The sequence below is a fragment of the Poeciliopsis prolifica genome, unplaced genomic scaffold (assembly GCF_027474105.1).
Source record: "Poeciliopsis prolifica strain line A6 unplaced genomic scaffold, Auburn_PproV2 SCAFFOLD065, whole genome shotgun sequence".
NCBI classification, from domain to species: Eukaryota; Metazoa; Chordata; class Actinopteri; order Cyprinodontiformes; family Poeciliidae; genus Poeciliopsis; species Poeciliopsis prolifica.
The window spans coordinates 278,777-293,152 of record NW_026562440.1 but is presented as its reverse complement, the minus strand read 5'-3'; the positions used below and the strand labels follow the sequence as shown (position 1 = coordinate 293,152).

At 36.7% G+C, this 14,376-nt stretch overlaps 1 protein-coding gene across 2 annotated transcripts; it reads left to right on the top strand.

The window, feature by feature from the left end:
• Positions 1-269: 269 nt before the first annotated feature.
• On the top strand, positions 270-11,246 carry acp1 (acid phosphatase 1). Of its 2 annotated transcripts, none has more exons than XM_055020127.1 (6): positions 270-366; positions 1,198-1,271; positions 1,727-1,840; positions 6,037-6,098; positions 6,836-6,941; positions 10,708-11,246. In XM_055020127.1, the coding sequence occupies exons 1-6, from the start codon at positions 324-326 to the stop codon at positions 10,783-10,785; spliced, it is 477 nt and encodes a 158-aa protein (XP_054876102.1). In that variant the 5' UTR covers positions 270-323; the 3' UTR covers positions 10,786-11,246. The 2 variants fall into 2 exon arrangements, with proteins under 2 accessions (XP_054876102.1, XP_054876100.1); XM_055020125.1 differs by lacking the exon at positions 1,727-1,840 and adding an exon at positions 1,906-2,019 and having other exon boundaries at positions 274-366.
• Positions 11,247-14,376: the final 3,130 nt, after the last annotated feature.

The window sequence follows — 14,376 nt, the reverse complement described above, 5'->3', positions numbered from 1 at the left end:
GCTTTTTACCTCAACCAGTCCAAACGGGGGTGATTCTGACGGTCGTACACCTTACCATCTGGAGTTGCACCAAGATATGATGTGTCAGTGCGAACAATGAATCCCACGGGAAGCACGTTGACCCTCAACATCTCAGCATTTATTTATTTGTTTTTCATTTAAAACAAACGTGGTTATAGCCAAAACACACAATTAACAATCCTCTCCCCCCTCTTACAAAATAAAGGAGATTTCATTTGTTGTGATTTCAGTTGAGAGCTTATTTTTGCTCAGGCAGAAGCTGGTCACCCACTGTGACGTAATTCAGGAGACTTTGAAGCAACATGGCGGCCACCGGCTCGAAGTCAGTTCTGTTCGTTTGTCTGGGTGAGAGCGTCTTTTATAACCTATCCGCAACTATGTTTAAATCAAACAGCACATACAGAACACATGCAAGTACTTATGTATTGGTTCACAAGTTAATTTCTTAAACCGAGTTAGCGTCAGATTACCAGCTAGCTTGTCTCCCCAGTACTGTCATTAAAGTTGCTCTTCGGGGCCATACAGCATAAATGAAAGACCCTTTAAGCATAAAACATGTTTTATTGCTATAACTACATTTTGAGCTTAAGTCAGTCCAATTTATGGAGACAGTGAACCGGATTGACATTTTAGTTTCGGTTTCACCGTTTTTATTGCCTCTATGAATATTAATTAAGTTGATATGTTAATCTGCACTTTTTCATGAAGTTCATTTAGTGCCACGTCCAAACTCGTGCAGAAAATCAGTTTAACAAAAACTATTTTGGAAAAAAAAAACACTGACTTGCAAACATTCAGCGTTTCACTTACGGGACGTCGCGCTGCTGTCCATGGCTTAAACAAACCTAATTTCTATAATTACCCCATATTTGTTCGTTTGATTGTTTGATATTTGTACACTTTGAAGAGGAATGGCTGCCTTAAAGATATATTCATTTTGTTAATAATTAAGTTTGTGTACTTTTAACACTAACTGGACTGCTTTTTTTCCTCCCAATAAACCTTTACCACACCAGATGGTGTTAAAGTTGAACTGAACAATATAAGGTTTAATCTTTCATAATATACCAGGAAACGGGAAAGTTTTAACAACTCACACTACACTCTTTAAGATAATGTAATCAGGATATTAAAATATTGAAACATCCTATTAATACTCATTGTGATTTTAAACAGGGAATATTTGCAGGTCTCCCATTGCCGAAGCTGTGTTTAGAAAAATGGCAACGGATTCTGGAGTGGTTGATAAGGTAAAGTCATCTGCATTTAATTCTGCATTTAATTAGTACATTACAGACTGCTAATTTTTGTAAAACATCCATCTGTTAAGTAGCTACGTTGGTTTGCTTTTGCAAATGTAGTAAGGAATATATTGAAGTATTCTGGTAATTTCGCTACAGTTATTACAGTGTGCAAACTATATTCAGCTTCACAGTGTTTGCATCTGTGTTAACTGTCTCCAAAGTCATATTTCTTTGAAGATAACTTGAATGTCACAGTAAGTATTCTGTGTAATAAATCAGATAAAGATGTTATCAGAAATTTTCTACACTTTTTGTGTATTTATTTAACCAAGTTAAAAATGAATCAATGATCCTTATAAATATTTAAAGCATCAAATTCGAAACCATCTTCAACTTCTACTCATTTGACATTATGACCCAGTTCTGATCTATTGTTATTCTCCATTCCCCGATTTGCCTAGTGGAGGATAGACAGTGCTGCCACCTCCACCTATGAAATAGGAAACTCTCCAGACCACCGCGGTCAAGCCTGCATGGAGAGACATGGCGTACCCATGAGTCATGTGGCCAGGCAGGTACGACAACGCTCTTCTACACGTAGCGGCAGCTAGCGGCCCCTTTCTGTGCTCTGTTCTTGCAGTGGGTCATAGACAGTGGTGCCACATCTGACTGGAATACAGGCAGCTCACCTGACACCCGTGGTCTGGTTTGCCTGAAGAAGCATGGCATTGAGACAAGCCATAGGGCTCGACAGGTACAACTGGATGATCCTTGGCGCCACTCACCTCATTAGTGTGTTGTCTCACAATTTTCTGTTGTTTGCCATTTTTCTGTAATATTAGGATCAGCAGATTTTTTATTTTATTTTATTGTGTATGTCATGTTATTTCTTGAGGTCATGGTGATAGTTTTAATATGTCAAAATAAATTTTTAAAAATTGCCTACTGCAGCTCTTAGTGAAAAATAACATCCAAGCACACCTGACCTGTTTGAAGTTATGATGACCTTGTTAAGTCATGAATCAGCAGTGATTAAACACAGTTTTTGGTTAAAATCGGAAAGCAACATGTCATATTCTGATCTGAAGAAATGTAGGAATTGAAGAGAAACGTAGCAAGTGACATCTGACATATCATTCAGGAATCTGCTAAAATACAATTTCTATTGCTTTTGTAACTGGTAACTGGTAACTGGACAGTCAATCACTGTCCAGTTACCCACAAATGGAGAAAATGTAGAGCTGTTAACATACAGAAGAGTGTCTGGTTAACCAGAATTACTGCATCGACATACTCATCAAGCAATACTAAAACACTTTTGGCTTCATTTGCTTCAGCTGAAGTCAGTGTTCATAATTCAGAAAGGAGACTAGGATGAAATGGTCTCTGTGTAAGAAATCCATGGGGAGATCCACATCTTCAAATAAAAAAGCCCTCAGGGATCCTCAACACTTTTGAAAAATAATCATACAAAGCACACAAAATAATGCTTTAAAAAAGAATAACAAAAGTTTTTTGAGTGGCCTCGTAAAAGTCAAAAAGTTGACCAGACTGAGATACTAATATATACATTTTAATAGGCGATTCCTGGTTGTGATGGGATGTGACTTATTTAAATCTACTTTGCAGCGAAGACTTTAAAATACTTATTGGCTGACACAATGTTAGTATTAACTTTAGATGGTAACTGCTTTTTCAAATGGCATTATTTTGGTTTGCATTTGTTTCCTTCTTTCTAAATGAAATTCAAAATTTTAAAGTGCATGTTTTGTATTTGCATTGATTCCCTCGGATAATGTTGTTTGTTCTGAAATGTATAAATGTTACAACATTATAAAAACGGAAAAGAAATTGTCAGGGGGGGAAATGCTTTTTATGGCGCTTTATTAAAAAAGTAAATTATCGCAACACTATTGATGAATGAAAACAATTCAGTTTAACTCAAATAATTCTTTCTTTGGGTTTTATTTATTTTCTTTTGCAATGAAAATAATCTTCGATCATAAAAATACAAATCCTATTGACATGCTAAAATGTTGTTCAATATGTTCATATCTGGAGAGTTAATGAAATATAGTCGTTCCCATCACAGCTGCGTCCTTTTCAAATAATGTTCCAATTTTAGCAAAAGTTAGGAATCAGTCATATACTTCCTATCTTAGGACTTCAAGCTTTGTGTGATGCTGGCTCATCCCCATCTTCCATCACCTTATAACACTTTTTTCCATCTTCTTTCGTGAGACATCTCTGGTGTCTGACCCTTTGCTTGAGATCTCCTGTCTCCTTGCGTTGTCTCACAATAAACCCATTCAGTCAGGCTCACACTTAATCTGCTTAAATCAGAAGGCTAGACCTCTGGCTTAAACTCAACCAAATCCACACAATGAACTCCGACAAGCTTTTTCCCTTTTTCCTTTATCAGTCTTTTCTTCCTATTTCTCTCACTTCTCTTTGCTCTCACCATCCCACTTCGAACAACTTCTGGTAAGGCTTATGTCCAAATAAGCAAATTGGCCAATTGGGATATTGCCTGGAGACCATTTCATCACCAAATAAACAAGACGTTTTTTTACGAGACCAACATTGTGGAATGTTTTTTCTTATCAAAAAACCAGCAAAACTATAGATTTAGGAGAGCTGAAATTTTGATGCCGTCCTCGTTAATATTTTATCATTGTGTCAACATTGAAGGAATGAGCAACTTTAGCCAAAATACCATGATCCTCCTGTAATCACATTAATTTTGCTTATCACATTTTAAGTTTTGATGATGGAGAAATATATGTTTTGGAGTCGATTCCTCCCCACCACGACCAAGAGTACAAATATCTTTTTGACCAAATATTGGTTTTTATCATCAAACCATCTGTTGGTGAGAGGTTCTATTAACACTGTGGTTGAAAAATGTCTAAAATTAAATATTTGTCACAGGTAGGAAGGATTTAGCAGCTCCAGATAAAGAGATGTATTGGCACCTCTGCTAAAGATGGTTAGAAAAGCCCTGAAATAAAATATTTTAATTTTGTAACAAATTCAGATCACCAGACACAGAATCAGCCTTCTTCCATGACTACCTCAGGCCAAGATCTAAAGAAGGAGACCATAATCATCTAAAATTGTCCAATGTCATAGGAGAAAGCCAAATGCTGCCCTAATGGCAAAAGGAGGGTTAAATAAGAGATTTAAAGCTGGGGAACCAATAATTGTGAAGCCTTTAGGTTTTTGTAATGTAATTTTGTAATTTCCTGATATTTTTTTCCACATAAATTGTTTTTCAGTGTGAGATTATTCTACTGCAATAAAAAGTGAATTCATTTTAAGGCTTTTTTTTTCATCAGGTTGTGTGCTGTATAATCCTAAATCACACCAATAAATTATTTTTTGATTTATAACAGAGTAAATCAGAAAAGGAGTTATCTGAGTTGATGGCCTTTAATAAGCCCACCCCAACCCAGTGAGGCCATCTGCTGACAAACCTGGTAGCCTAAAGTGCTGCAGGGCCTTGTTGTGTTGTGATTGTAACCACGTGATATAATCTGGTAGGTTTCCAGATTATTTAAATAGCCTAAAGTTGTCTTTCAGTGAATGTCTTATTCTCTCCAAGTGAAGTTTATCATTGAGGTCTACAGTCCAGATTCTGATCTAGGGAACAGATTTGTCCTTCCACATGTAGGATGCTTCCCATACTTGGGCTGTTCTAAAATCTGCAGGTGAAAGAGTTCACTTTTAAAATGCAAACTGGTTTATTTTTACACAGAGCAGTACCATCTCTGTATGGCTTCATCAGATGTTTTATCTAGAGCTTTGAAACTTATGTCTTACTCCATTTACTCCTTATTTTCAATAAGATCCTCCCTGCTCACTCACATTTTTTCCACTCAGATCAGTCCAAGATCCCCATCAGACTTGTAAAGAGAACTTTCTTTCTTAAATGGCGGATTATCACTGCTTCATTTAAACTGTGAGAGCACCAGGTCAGCTTTGAGCTCACAGCTCAACAGGCACACACTACCACCATGTGTGAGGCAGAGGTTTAGGAGAGTGAGAATATTGTTTTGTGGAAATATTGAGTTATAATAATCAATGAGTAACATTGTCTTTAAGAAAATATTTATTTTTCACCCGTTTCTCATTTGCTATTTCCTGTCTTTGCTATTTCAGCACATCCCGAAAATAATTACTGCCAGACCCATGCAATCAAGATGTTGAAATTGTCTGACATAAAGTATCATCATACATTGATCTGCAGTAATTCAAGATCAAAAACAAAGTGAATAACATCTAGAAAGTGTTACAGAGACAATTTTTATGCCTGGGGGAAAAATTGCATAAATATGTAATGAAGCAAATCCTTTTTCACAGCAGTGGATATAGGGGATTTTTTTGTGATCTGTGTTTAAAAATTAACCCAAGTTTCTTGACTAAGTTATTGTGGAGGTTTAACCAATAATAATTGGATGCACAATAAAATGTAAACATGAATTTGCTGAATGGAGTTGGTCACTTCAAACTGTTGCTTCTGTGTAAATCACTGAATTTCTGTAATTAAAGTATAAGTTATCTATAAGTTTTAGTTTGTTTGTTTGCTTTTTAATATTGTGGAAATATGGATGAAAGAAAGAAGTTTTTGCTTAACAATAATTGATAGTTTCTGCTGAGGATTTTCCCCTCTCTCCGAAGGCCCAGCGGGAGCCTCTGCTCACCGTACTGTGTTTCAACAACTAGCCAAAACTAACATTATCCTTTTTCTGCTTTTCTATTCCACTTCCAGGTGACCAAAGATGACTTCATGAACTTTGAATACATACTCTGCATGGATGAGAGCAACCTGAGGTACAGTTATTCCAACTCGCAGCTTTGTTTATTTTCCCTTTTGAGTGTCGATCGCAACTTGACGACACGCAGGCACTGAAAACACCGGGTCATGTTTTAAGTGTCTCGTCTTAGTGAGAAAACATTCCCTCTAAATGGACTTGTGTTGCTTTGAGAATCTATGCTGCTCATTCACATTCACATAAAAAAAAAGAAAAAAAAAGAAACATTGGTAACTTTGAGCTATAACTCAATGCCTCCCTTTAATGAGCAATAGCCTTTCTTAAGCTCTTTTGAAAGGTCATAGGGAGGGATATTTTTTTTGCTACTTTGAACGTTTAGGGATCATTTTGAGATCACATGCCTATGGCAGATCTGATCTGTAAGCTGCTTACTGAGTTCTTTGGATGCCTCGTCTTTGCTCTTTAGCCATTTTTTTTCTTCCTCCTTCTTCCTCCCACATATTTTTGTTGCCCGACAAAGAGTTCATTAATTGTTTGTCTTCATGTTTGTACTGTTTTAGATTTAACATTCTAAAGTAGTAGACATGTTTATTTTATTTATTTATTTATTTTTTTGCACATTACTTTTTCTAACTTTTGCACAGAGGTTTGCCATGACATAAAGCAACTGTAAATGTATATAAGGATTTCAGGCAAGATTAATCACATGGATGTTTATTATAAGGAAGCTGCATGCTGAAACCTTTAGAATTATTCATCTCTGCTTTGAATGAGTTTCATTTTTTTCCTTTACAGTGACTTGAACAAGAAGGCCAAGTCTGTGAAAAACTTCACTGCAAAGATTGAGCTTCTCGGTTCATATGATCCTCAGAACCAGCGGATCATCAAAGACCCATATTATGTAAGTATTTAAGGAAAATTGTTTTCCCTTGCTTAATTTTAAAACAAAATTACATGTGCTGTGTTTATTTACTGAGTATTAAATAGATCCTCAATTTGATGTGGTTGTGTCATGAACACGGCCGCTTAAAATAAATTATTTCTAAAGTGAATACGAGTGTGGTTTCCCTCACATTGTATTGCTGCATTGATTCTTTCTTTTTTTCTTTTTTAGTATAATATAAACTGAAACAGTCATCATTTACTCTGCAGATTTATATAACTTAATAATCAACTTTGCTAAGAAACTTTTAGTTATTTCTGCAATGTAACTCCAGCCTGGTTCTGTGCTGAAAGCATGTCTTAAATGGACTACTGAAAATATCTGAAAATATAGAATTAAAATATAATTTAGCAGTTTGGAAACTTCACATTCATTATGCAAGTGTGGAAAAACGATTTATGTTACATGGCATGGGTGCTTGATCTTTGCCTACATTGATGTGTAATTTTTACAACTGGATTATTACATACTAGCATTAATTGTCACTGAATACATTTTAAATTGACATATATGTACAGTAGTCTTTGCTTGCAGACATTATAATCCAATGGAGTACTTGTTTTGGCTACATGATCATGAGAAAATCGTTATTTAACTCAATCTTGATAAAACACTGCCGCAGATGAGTGAAGATTACTGCCAAAGTGGTCTCAGCTGAAAAAGGATTAAAAGTTCTTATTTTGACACGATGGATTCCTGTTCAGCTCCCCCAAAGTTTTCAGAAAGGCCCTTTTTCTCTTCAAATGTCCAAAAGATGATAGTTGTTAGTATGGAGGCACAAACTGTCACTCCAAAATAATGTAGTTCTTATGATTTAGGATAAAAACTTCTGCTTTTATTCTGAATCAGCCTCTCAACAAGGCATGTTGATGTTGAGTCAACGTAGAAATACTTTTTGATTCAGGGAATTTCTTGGGTTGCGTGACTGTAGAGTCATCGAGTGAGGTTAGATTGAACACAGCTGTTATTGTTTCTCAGTATTTGAAAATTTCTAAAATCTCTGATAAAGATCATTACAACCTTCCTAAAGTTTGCTTAAGTACTATTGTGCACATGACATTATCCTTTTTTAGCTTTTCTTCACTCTCTTTTAGCACTCAACCAATTTATAGAACTAACAAGACGAAATAGATGGCATCAGGAGAAAAGAACATTATTTGGAGATAGTGAAGCAACGTGACACATCGGCCAAGAATTTAAAACTTTTAGTTGAATGCTTTCAGCTCTTTACCCATAAGACAGACATCTTTATTTGGTGTTATCCACTTTATCTTCAGGTCTGTTTTTCTTATCTCTGTACAATTTTTGACTGCAAACAAAGCAACAGAACTAATGCGGTTCATACGTCTATTAATCAGTCACATCCTCTCATTTAATTTTATACATTTTACTTCCCACTTTTCTCTCTAAAAAACTGTTTTTCTCAAGTTTTCCCCAAATGTTGGTGGATAGAAATATCTTGAGGAATCATGTGTACCATGTTGCTCCATGTACAAAAATGATTAAACAGATTGCCTGAACGTAAAATGCATAGCTGATGATGTTGATCAGCTTGTCCTTTACTGGCTGCTTCTTTTTGATATTTTGTTATGCAACAACATTTGGATAGTATTTTTGTCTTTGGATGAACTTTGTCGTGCTCAGGCGGATGTGGTAGTTCTAGAGAGAATTCAGAGTCCGAAGAGAGACATTTGATCTTTTCTAAGCATGTTTCTTGCAATAATTTGCAAAACAGTGCAGACTGCGGTTATAAAACGGATCTATTACCAGCTTCAGAAAACATGTCTCACAACCTTTCCAGACCTATGCTCATGCTTTTTTTTTTCAACAAAACTGTAATTACTTGGACTGCAACAAAAGTCTACTTTTCGTCTGTTTTTTTTTCTTTTAGTTTCCGATTGGTTTGGCTTTCCACGCTCCGTGGCTGGCACGTCTCTTTTGTTCTTTATATACTCTCTCAGCAGTGGGAAGCCCTGCCAGAGGATTTGGACTGGGTTTCTTGGCTCCTCTTTATCTTTCCTGAGGGTTGTGAATGAAAAAGGGCAGAAGTAGTGGAAGGTTTCAGAGCACACAAAACATTGATACCACACTGATATACCTTATCGCTGAAGATTGGTACATCTTATGTTTCCTGAAAGTATTGAGAATAATCTCACAATGAATAACTAATGTCGTGTGGCCTTGAAGAAAGAAGTGCTGCAGATTTTTGTTGGTTGTAATGATCTGTTTCTTCCTGTTTTCATCGGCTGAGTTACTCTTCTTGGAACGCCAGCCCGAAATAAAACAGTCATCATATCGTTAGGGTCGTGGCTGGAGGAACACATTGTGGCTCAACAGTTAATATATAAGCGTGGACAGTTATATTTGGCGTGGTTTGGATGTCTCACTTTATTGCACAGCATTCAGGGGCTTTCTAGCTCTACTTACCAGAGCTTCTGATATGCTATGTGGTTTTTCTTTGAATATTTAACACCACTTTGGTTGTGGACCGCTGCCAACAACCCATTTGATGACCACAAAATGAGCAGGTAGACAATCAGTGTCACTGTGTCAAAATAAATGGAGACATGTGTTGCTTTCTTCTCTGCAGGAGGGATGAGGATAAGCGTTGCACCCTTACAGAACACATCATTTCCTCCTCTATGCTGCTGATTATCCAACTTGGGCCAGTTGACAGTTTTGTTCTACTCCTCAACAGATTGCGAACTCGGTTCACAAAATTATATAGCATTCTATAATCTGGTGTTTTGTCAGATGAGCAGATAGCCTCATTCAGAAACGATCAAGCAACTGCACCCAAATTAGTCTATATATATTTAAGAAACTGTGTTTCTTATATTTCTTATGTGTTTCTTGTACTTGTGCCAAATAAACTGTTTCTAACACGATGAAAACATGCATATAAGATCAACCATGCTCACATTAATATATGAATGTGTACATATTATTTGGAAGCATTGATCTAGGTTGTATATTTGGTGCTAAATTGAAGTGGACACAATTTGTATTTGTAAAAATTATGATATCCATTCATTATTTTCATTATTTTTTTTCTCCATGTTAGTTATGTGCTACTTTATATTGCTGTAACACAAAACTCCCAGTAAAGTATGTTTGTGGGTTTTATGTGACGAAATGTCTAAGGTGAATAATGACATTTACTTTAACAGGTTTGTACTTTAACAGAACCAGGAACAAGGAGTAACTTAATGAGGGTGCCAGGGCAAAAGGTTAATCTGAAAATGAGTCCTATTCGATGCAGAGAGGAATAAAATGGTGTCCATTCTGAATCTCAGTAGTTGAGAATTGAAAACAAGTTGAGAATGTGTCAAATATTATAAATATTTTCTATTTTTCTTGAATGAAGCTGTTTTAAAGAACAAAACAAAAAAGACAAGGTATGTGCCAAAACCCTCATGAACTGAAGAGACCAGAGTTTCAGAAACACTAACGTCTATTTTGGCTTTATGTTGTAAAAGTATTAATGTCTGAATATGAGTGTGGGTTTTACCACTCAGTAAACCTCTTGGCATCTGCTTTGATTTAATTTGGTACTGAGAAAGCGGGGAAAACAATTTTCTTGCTGAAAAAGTTGCTGTCATTTCAGATTTTTTCCCTTTATATTCCCAAGTGTGTTTGCCGATTTATATCTCTCAACCCGATGCAAGTCGTCATTTAATAAATGTGTTATTTACTGAAGCTTGTCTTGTGTTTTAACCCTCAGGGAAGCGATGCAGACTTTGAAAATGTGTATGAACAGTGCCTACGCTGCTGCAAAGCTTTCCTGGAGAAGAACTCCTAACAAGATCCCACCCTGAACCACATTTAAATCTAAGAGAAGAACCTGCATAATCAACCAACCTGATACATCTTGGTTGCCGCAAAAACACTTATCAATATAACTGTACCATGACTGTCAGAGATCATTACACTGCCATGCTGCAGTATTGTAGATGTTTTATCAGTGACATTTAGGCCAGTGCTGCTTCGTCTGGTTTACTTGGTTTCATTAAAGTGAATCAATTCAATTGAAAAGGTGTTTCATTTGTTCACAAATCCATCTTCTTCACATGTGTAAATTTCCTCAATAGATTAAATGTAGTTTTGTTAAAGCCTCAATAAAAATGGGTGGAGAAAAGGGTGGTGTGTTTATAAAATTTGTGAAAAATGTGAATGCAAAAGTAATGAAATTACTAGGTGAGGCTTTCATATTTAAAAGAAGTTGCTGGGAGCCATGCAAATAAATGCAAGTCAACAATTGAGCACCAGCCTTTCTGCCTGTCATTCCTGTTGCAGTTCACCCATTCCAGCATGGTATAAGATGCTTCCTGTGCAGCAAGTCTAATACTGACACTTTTCCATTATTACATATTTAACAGTTGACTGTTTGTGGTAAACGAGGTGAGGTGATCCTGAGGTCCATGGAAGTTGGAGGTTGCCAACTTTCTGCAGTCAGCAGCGCACCTCCCATCTTCATGTGTCCTTACATTTAACTTAAGAACGCAGCCTGGAAAGCTTGATCCAAACCTCACATCACCAAATTTAATGAAAGGTGTCAGATGTAGTGGTGTAAAGCAGGTTGTCACTTCAATTCTCTTTAGTGATAAATCATGGCAATCCAATAGACAAGCCTGGGTTTGGCAGTTGCTAGGAGAGCAGCACTAGTCTGACTGCATTATGTTAAGTGTGAAGTAGAATGCTGTGGAGACTGATGCAGGGCTGTTTTTCAGCAGTTTGGCTTCACTCCTTGGTTTTAGTGAAAGGATCTGGCAATTCCTCAACATACCAAGACATTTTGAACCTTTGAATGCTCCCCAACTTTGTGGGAACAGTTGGATGATAGCTTCCTCTTGTTCCAGCACCAATGTGCACCGATGCACATGAGAAACAGTTCGGTGTGGAGTTCCTTCCCAGATCAGATAAGACCTTTGAGATGAAGTAGAGCAATGGCTGTGAGGTAGATCTTCTTGTCCAACATTAGTGTCTGACCTTCCAAATGATATGAAATAATGGTTAAAAAAAAAAAATCATAAAGCCACTTCTAAACCTTGTGGAAAGCCTTCTTGCAGAAGAGTTAATGTTATTCCAAATGGTAGGATAACATCACTTAAAACCCTACAGTTAAGAAATGGGTTTGACAAACAAATCTTTGTGATATTCTGTTTTGCAAGTGGCTACCGTTAAGATTGTAGTGCCCTGGGATGTGAGCCATATTGTCCATATATATAACGGCTACAAATTTTTGTCTTGTATTGTGCGCCTATAATCCAAGTTAGAGTTTTAAAATTTCTTAAACATTAAAGAAGACAATTAATCACTGCCATTAACTGTCATAAAATTATTCTGTTTTTTGTCAGTCACTGCTTATTCATCAGGGTTGGTGTTACTCCCACAATCTGTGTCTTTCCACTACCGACGCAAATGACCTATCAGCCTCCTCGTGGTAGATTTATGATTTCATCACAGTTGGAGACGGGGAAACAGATGTAAATCATAAGTGGGTGGGGTTGAAGGAAAGATGAACCAGCTGCTGACTGGACGGTCTCCATCCATTGAAAAATGAAGAACCAGAAATACCAGAGATGTTCAGGCATCTGTCAAATCATACATATTAGAGTCAATGTCCTGTTCATATTGGAAATCAAACGTAAAATTACATTTCTAGTCAAATTCTTTTTTTTATGTTAATTTTGACACAAGCTCAATTCCCAATCAGGGGGGAAAAAAATCAAGGCATTTCTAAAAACGGTGGACACCCTCGAGACTGATGCAGCATACTAGTTCAAGGGGAACCAAATAACCTTATGGTGCACCAGACAGGTGTTGTAAATTACAGCCAGGTCCGTCCAAAAGCTGTTGGAGGAAATGTCTTAACACCAAGAACACCTCAGCAAAATGAGCCTAAGGCTGCCACAGGTGCTTATGTTTCTAATAGATTTCACAAAGAATATAACTTTGTTTAAAATACTTTTTTCTTTGACAACTGTTGACAGCATGTTAGATGGCTGTGTTAGCATGGAAAACATTTCCATCCCTGCGCCGTCATTTCTACTGCAGAACATCTGTAGGCTTAACCAACATTTGAGGGCATAAAATGTTTGGTTTTGGCATGTACAGTCTTTGTCTTACCCTTGAAACTTTTTCAAATATTTTGTCACTTTACAACCACACACTTCAGGGTAAGTGAAAGAATACATGGGTGGTATGAGTTTCTCTCAATTGGTGGGTTGCTGGTTCGATACATCCTCTTTATCATGTCTTTGGGCAAGATGCCTTGCTTGCTGGTTGTGGGCAGAGGGACTGGTGGCACCTGTGAATGGCAACCTTGCCTCTGTCAGTCTGCTCCAGCATGGCTGTCTGCTGATATGGATGTGTGTGAATATCCGCAATCAAATACCCAAAGTCTTGCCAAAAGCCAGTTGGCTGTTTTGTCAGGATCTTCAAGTAAGTTCAAGTCTAAATGATTAGTTTGGAGGGTGTGTGGTAGTTTTGACTTAGGGATGTGATTTAATTATTATTTCTTCCACCACTTTTATGAGGCCAAATGCAACTTTATTTTCTTTCTTTACAAAAAAAGAAAAAATATACTTACTAGTATCAATATTATACCCACGAAAACATGTTTCATTATTAAAGATGGTCTTTAAGAAAGTATTAAATGAGAACACGTAGGGTCAAACTTTAGAAAGCATTACAACATTTAACAAAAGATGACTTAAGTGTTCTTGCGTTTCAGATTTTTGTTGGCATCAACAAAAATTTCAGGTGCCACTGCAGGTTGTTGAGGTGTAATTCAACAAAAGCAAATCAGTATTTCAAGTATCATGTAATGAATATTCTCCCTCTTGCAGGAAAATGTATGTAGGGGTTTCAAAGTAAGGGGGCTGAATGCCTTTCCATGCCACACCATTCAGATTTTTAAAAATTGTATCATTCTTCCAACACTTCTGAAGTATTTGATAGTTTGTGTTGGTCTTTTAAAGCAAAAAATACAATGACAACTGCTAATAAGAATAATAATTGGTGTACTTAGTTTATCAAGCCACTACAAATAAAGGGTACTCAATGAGTAAGTTAGCAACCCTTTCAGAAATCTGTCGTTTTACAGTGTCGATGCAATAAAACATGGAAAAATATCCTCACACGCAACCTGGAAAGTGATCGCAAAAAACTGATTTTGAAACACTATTTCAAACGAAACGAGGAAAAAAAAAAATCCACGGCTCTCATTTGAGTTTGAACTTTTTTAGCATCTCCGTCTGAAACAGCACTTGGGAATTTCACCGGATCAGCTGTCCCAGGGCTCAGTCCAGTCATGCGCTCACTCAGGCAGCATTCCTCATTTTAAAATGGGAACGCAATAGAAAGTACAGAAAAGCACAACAAAGACAAA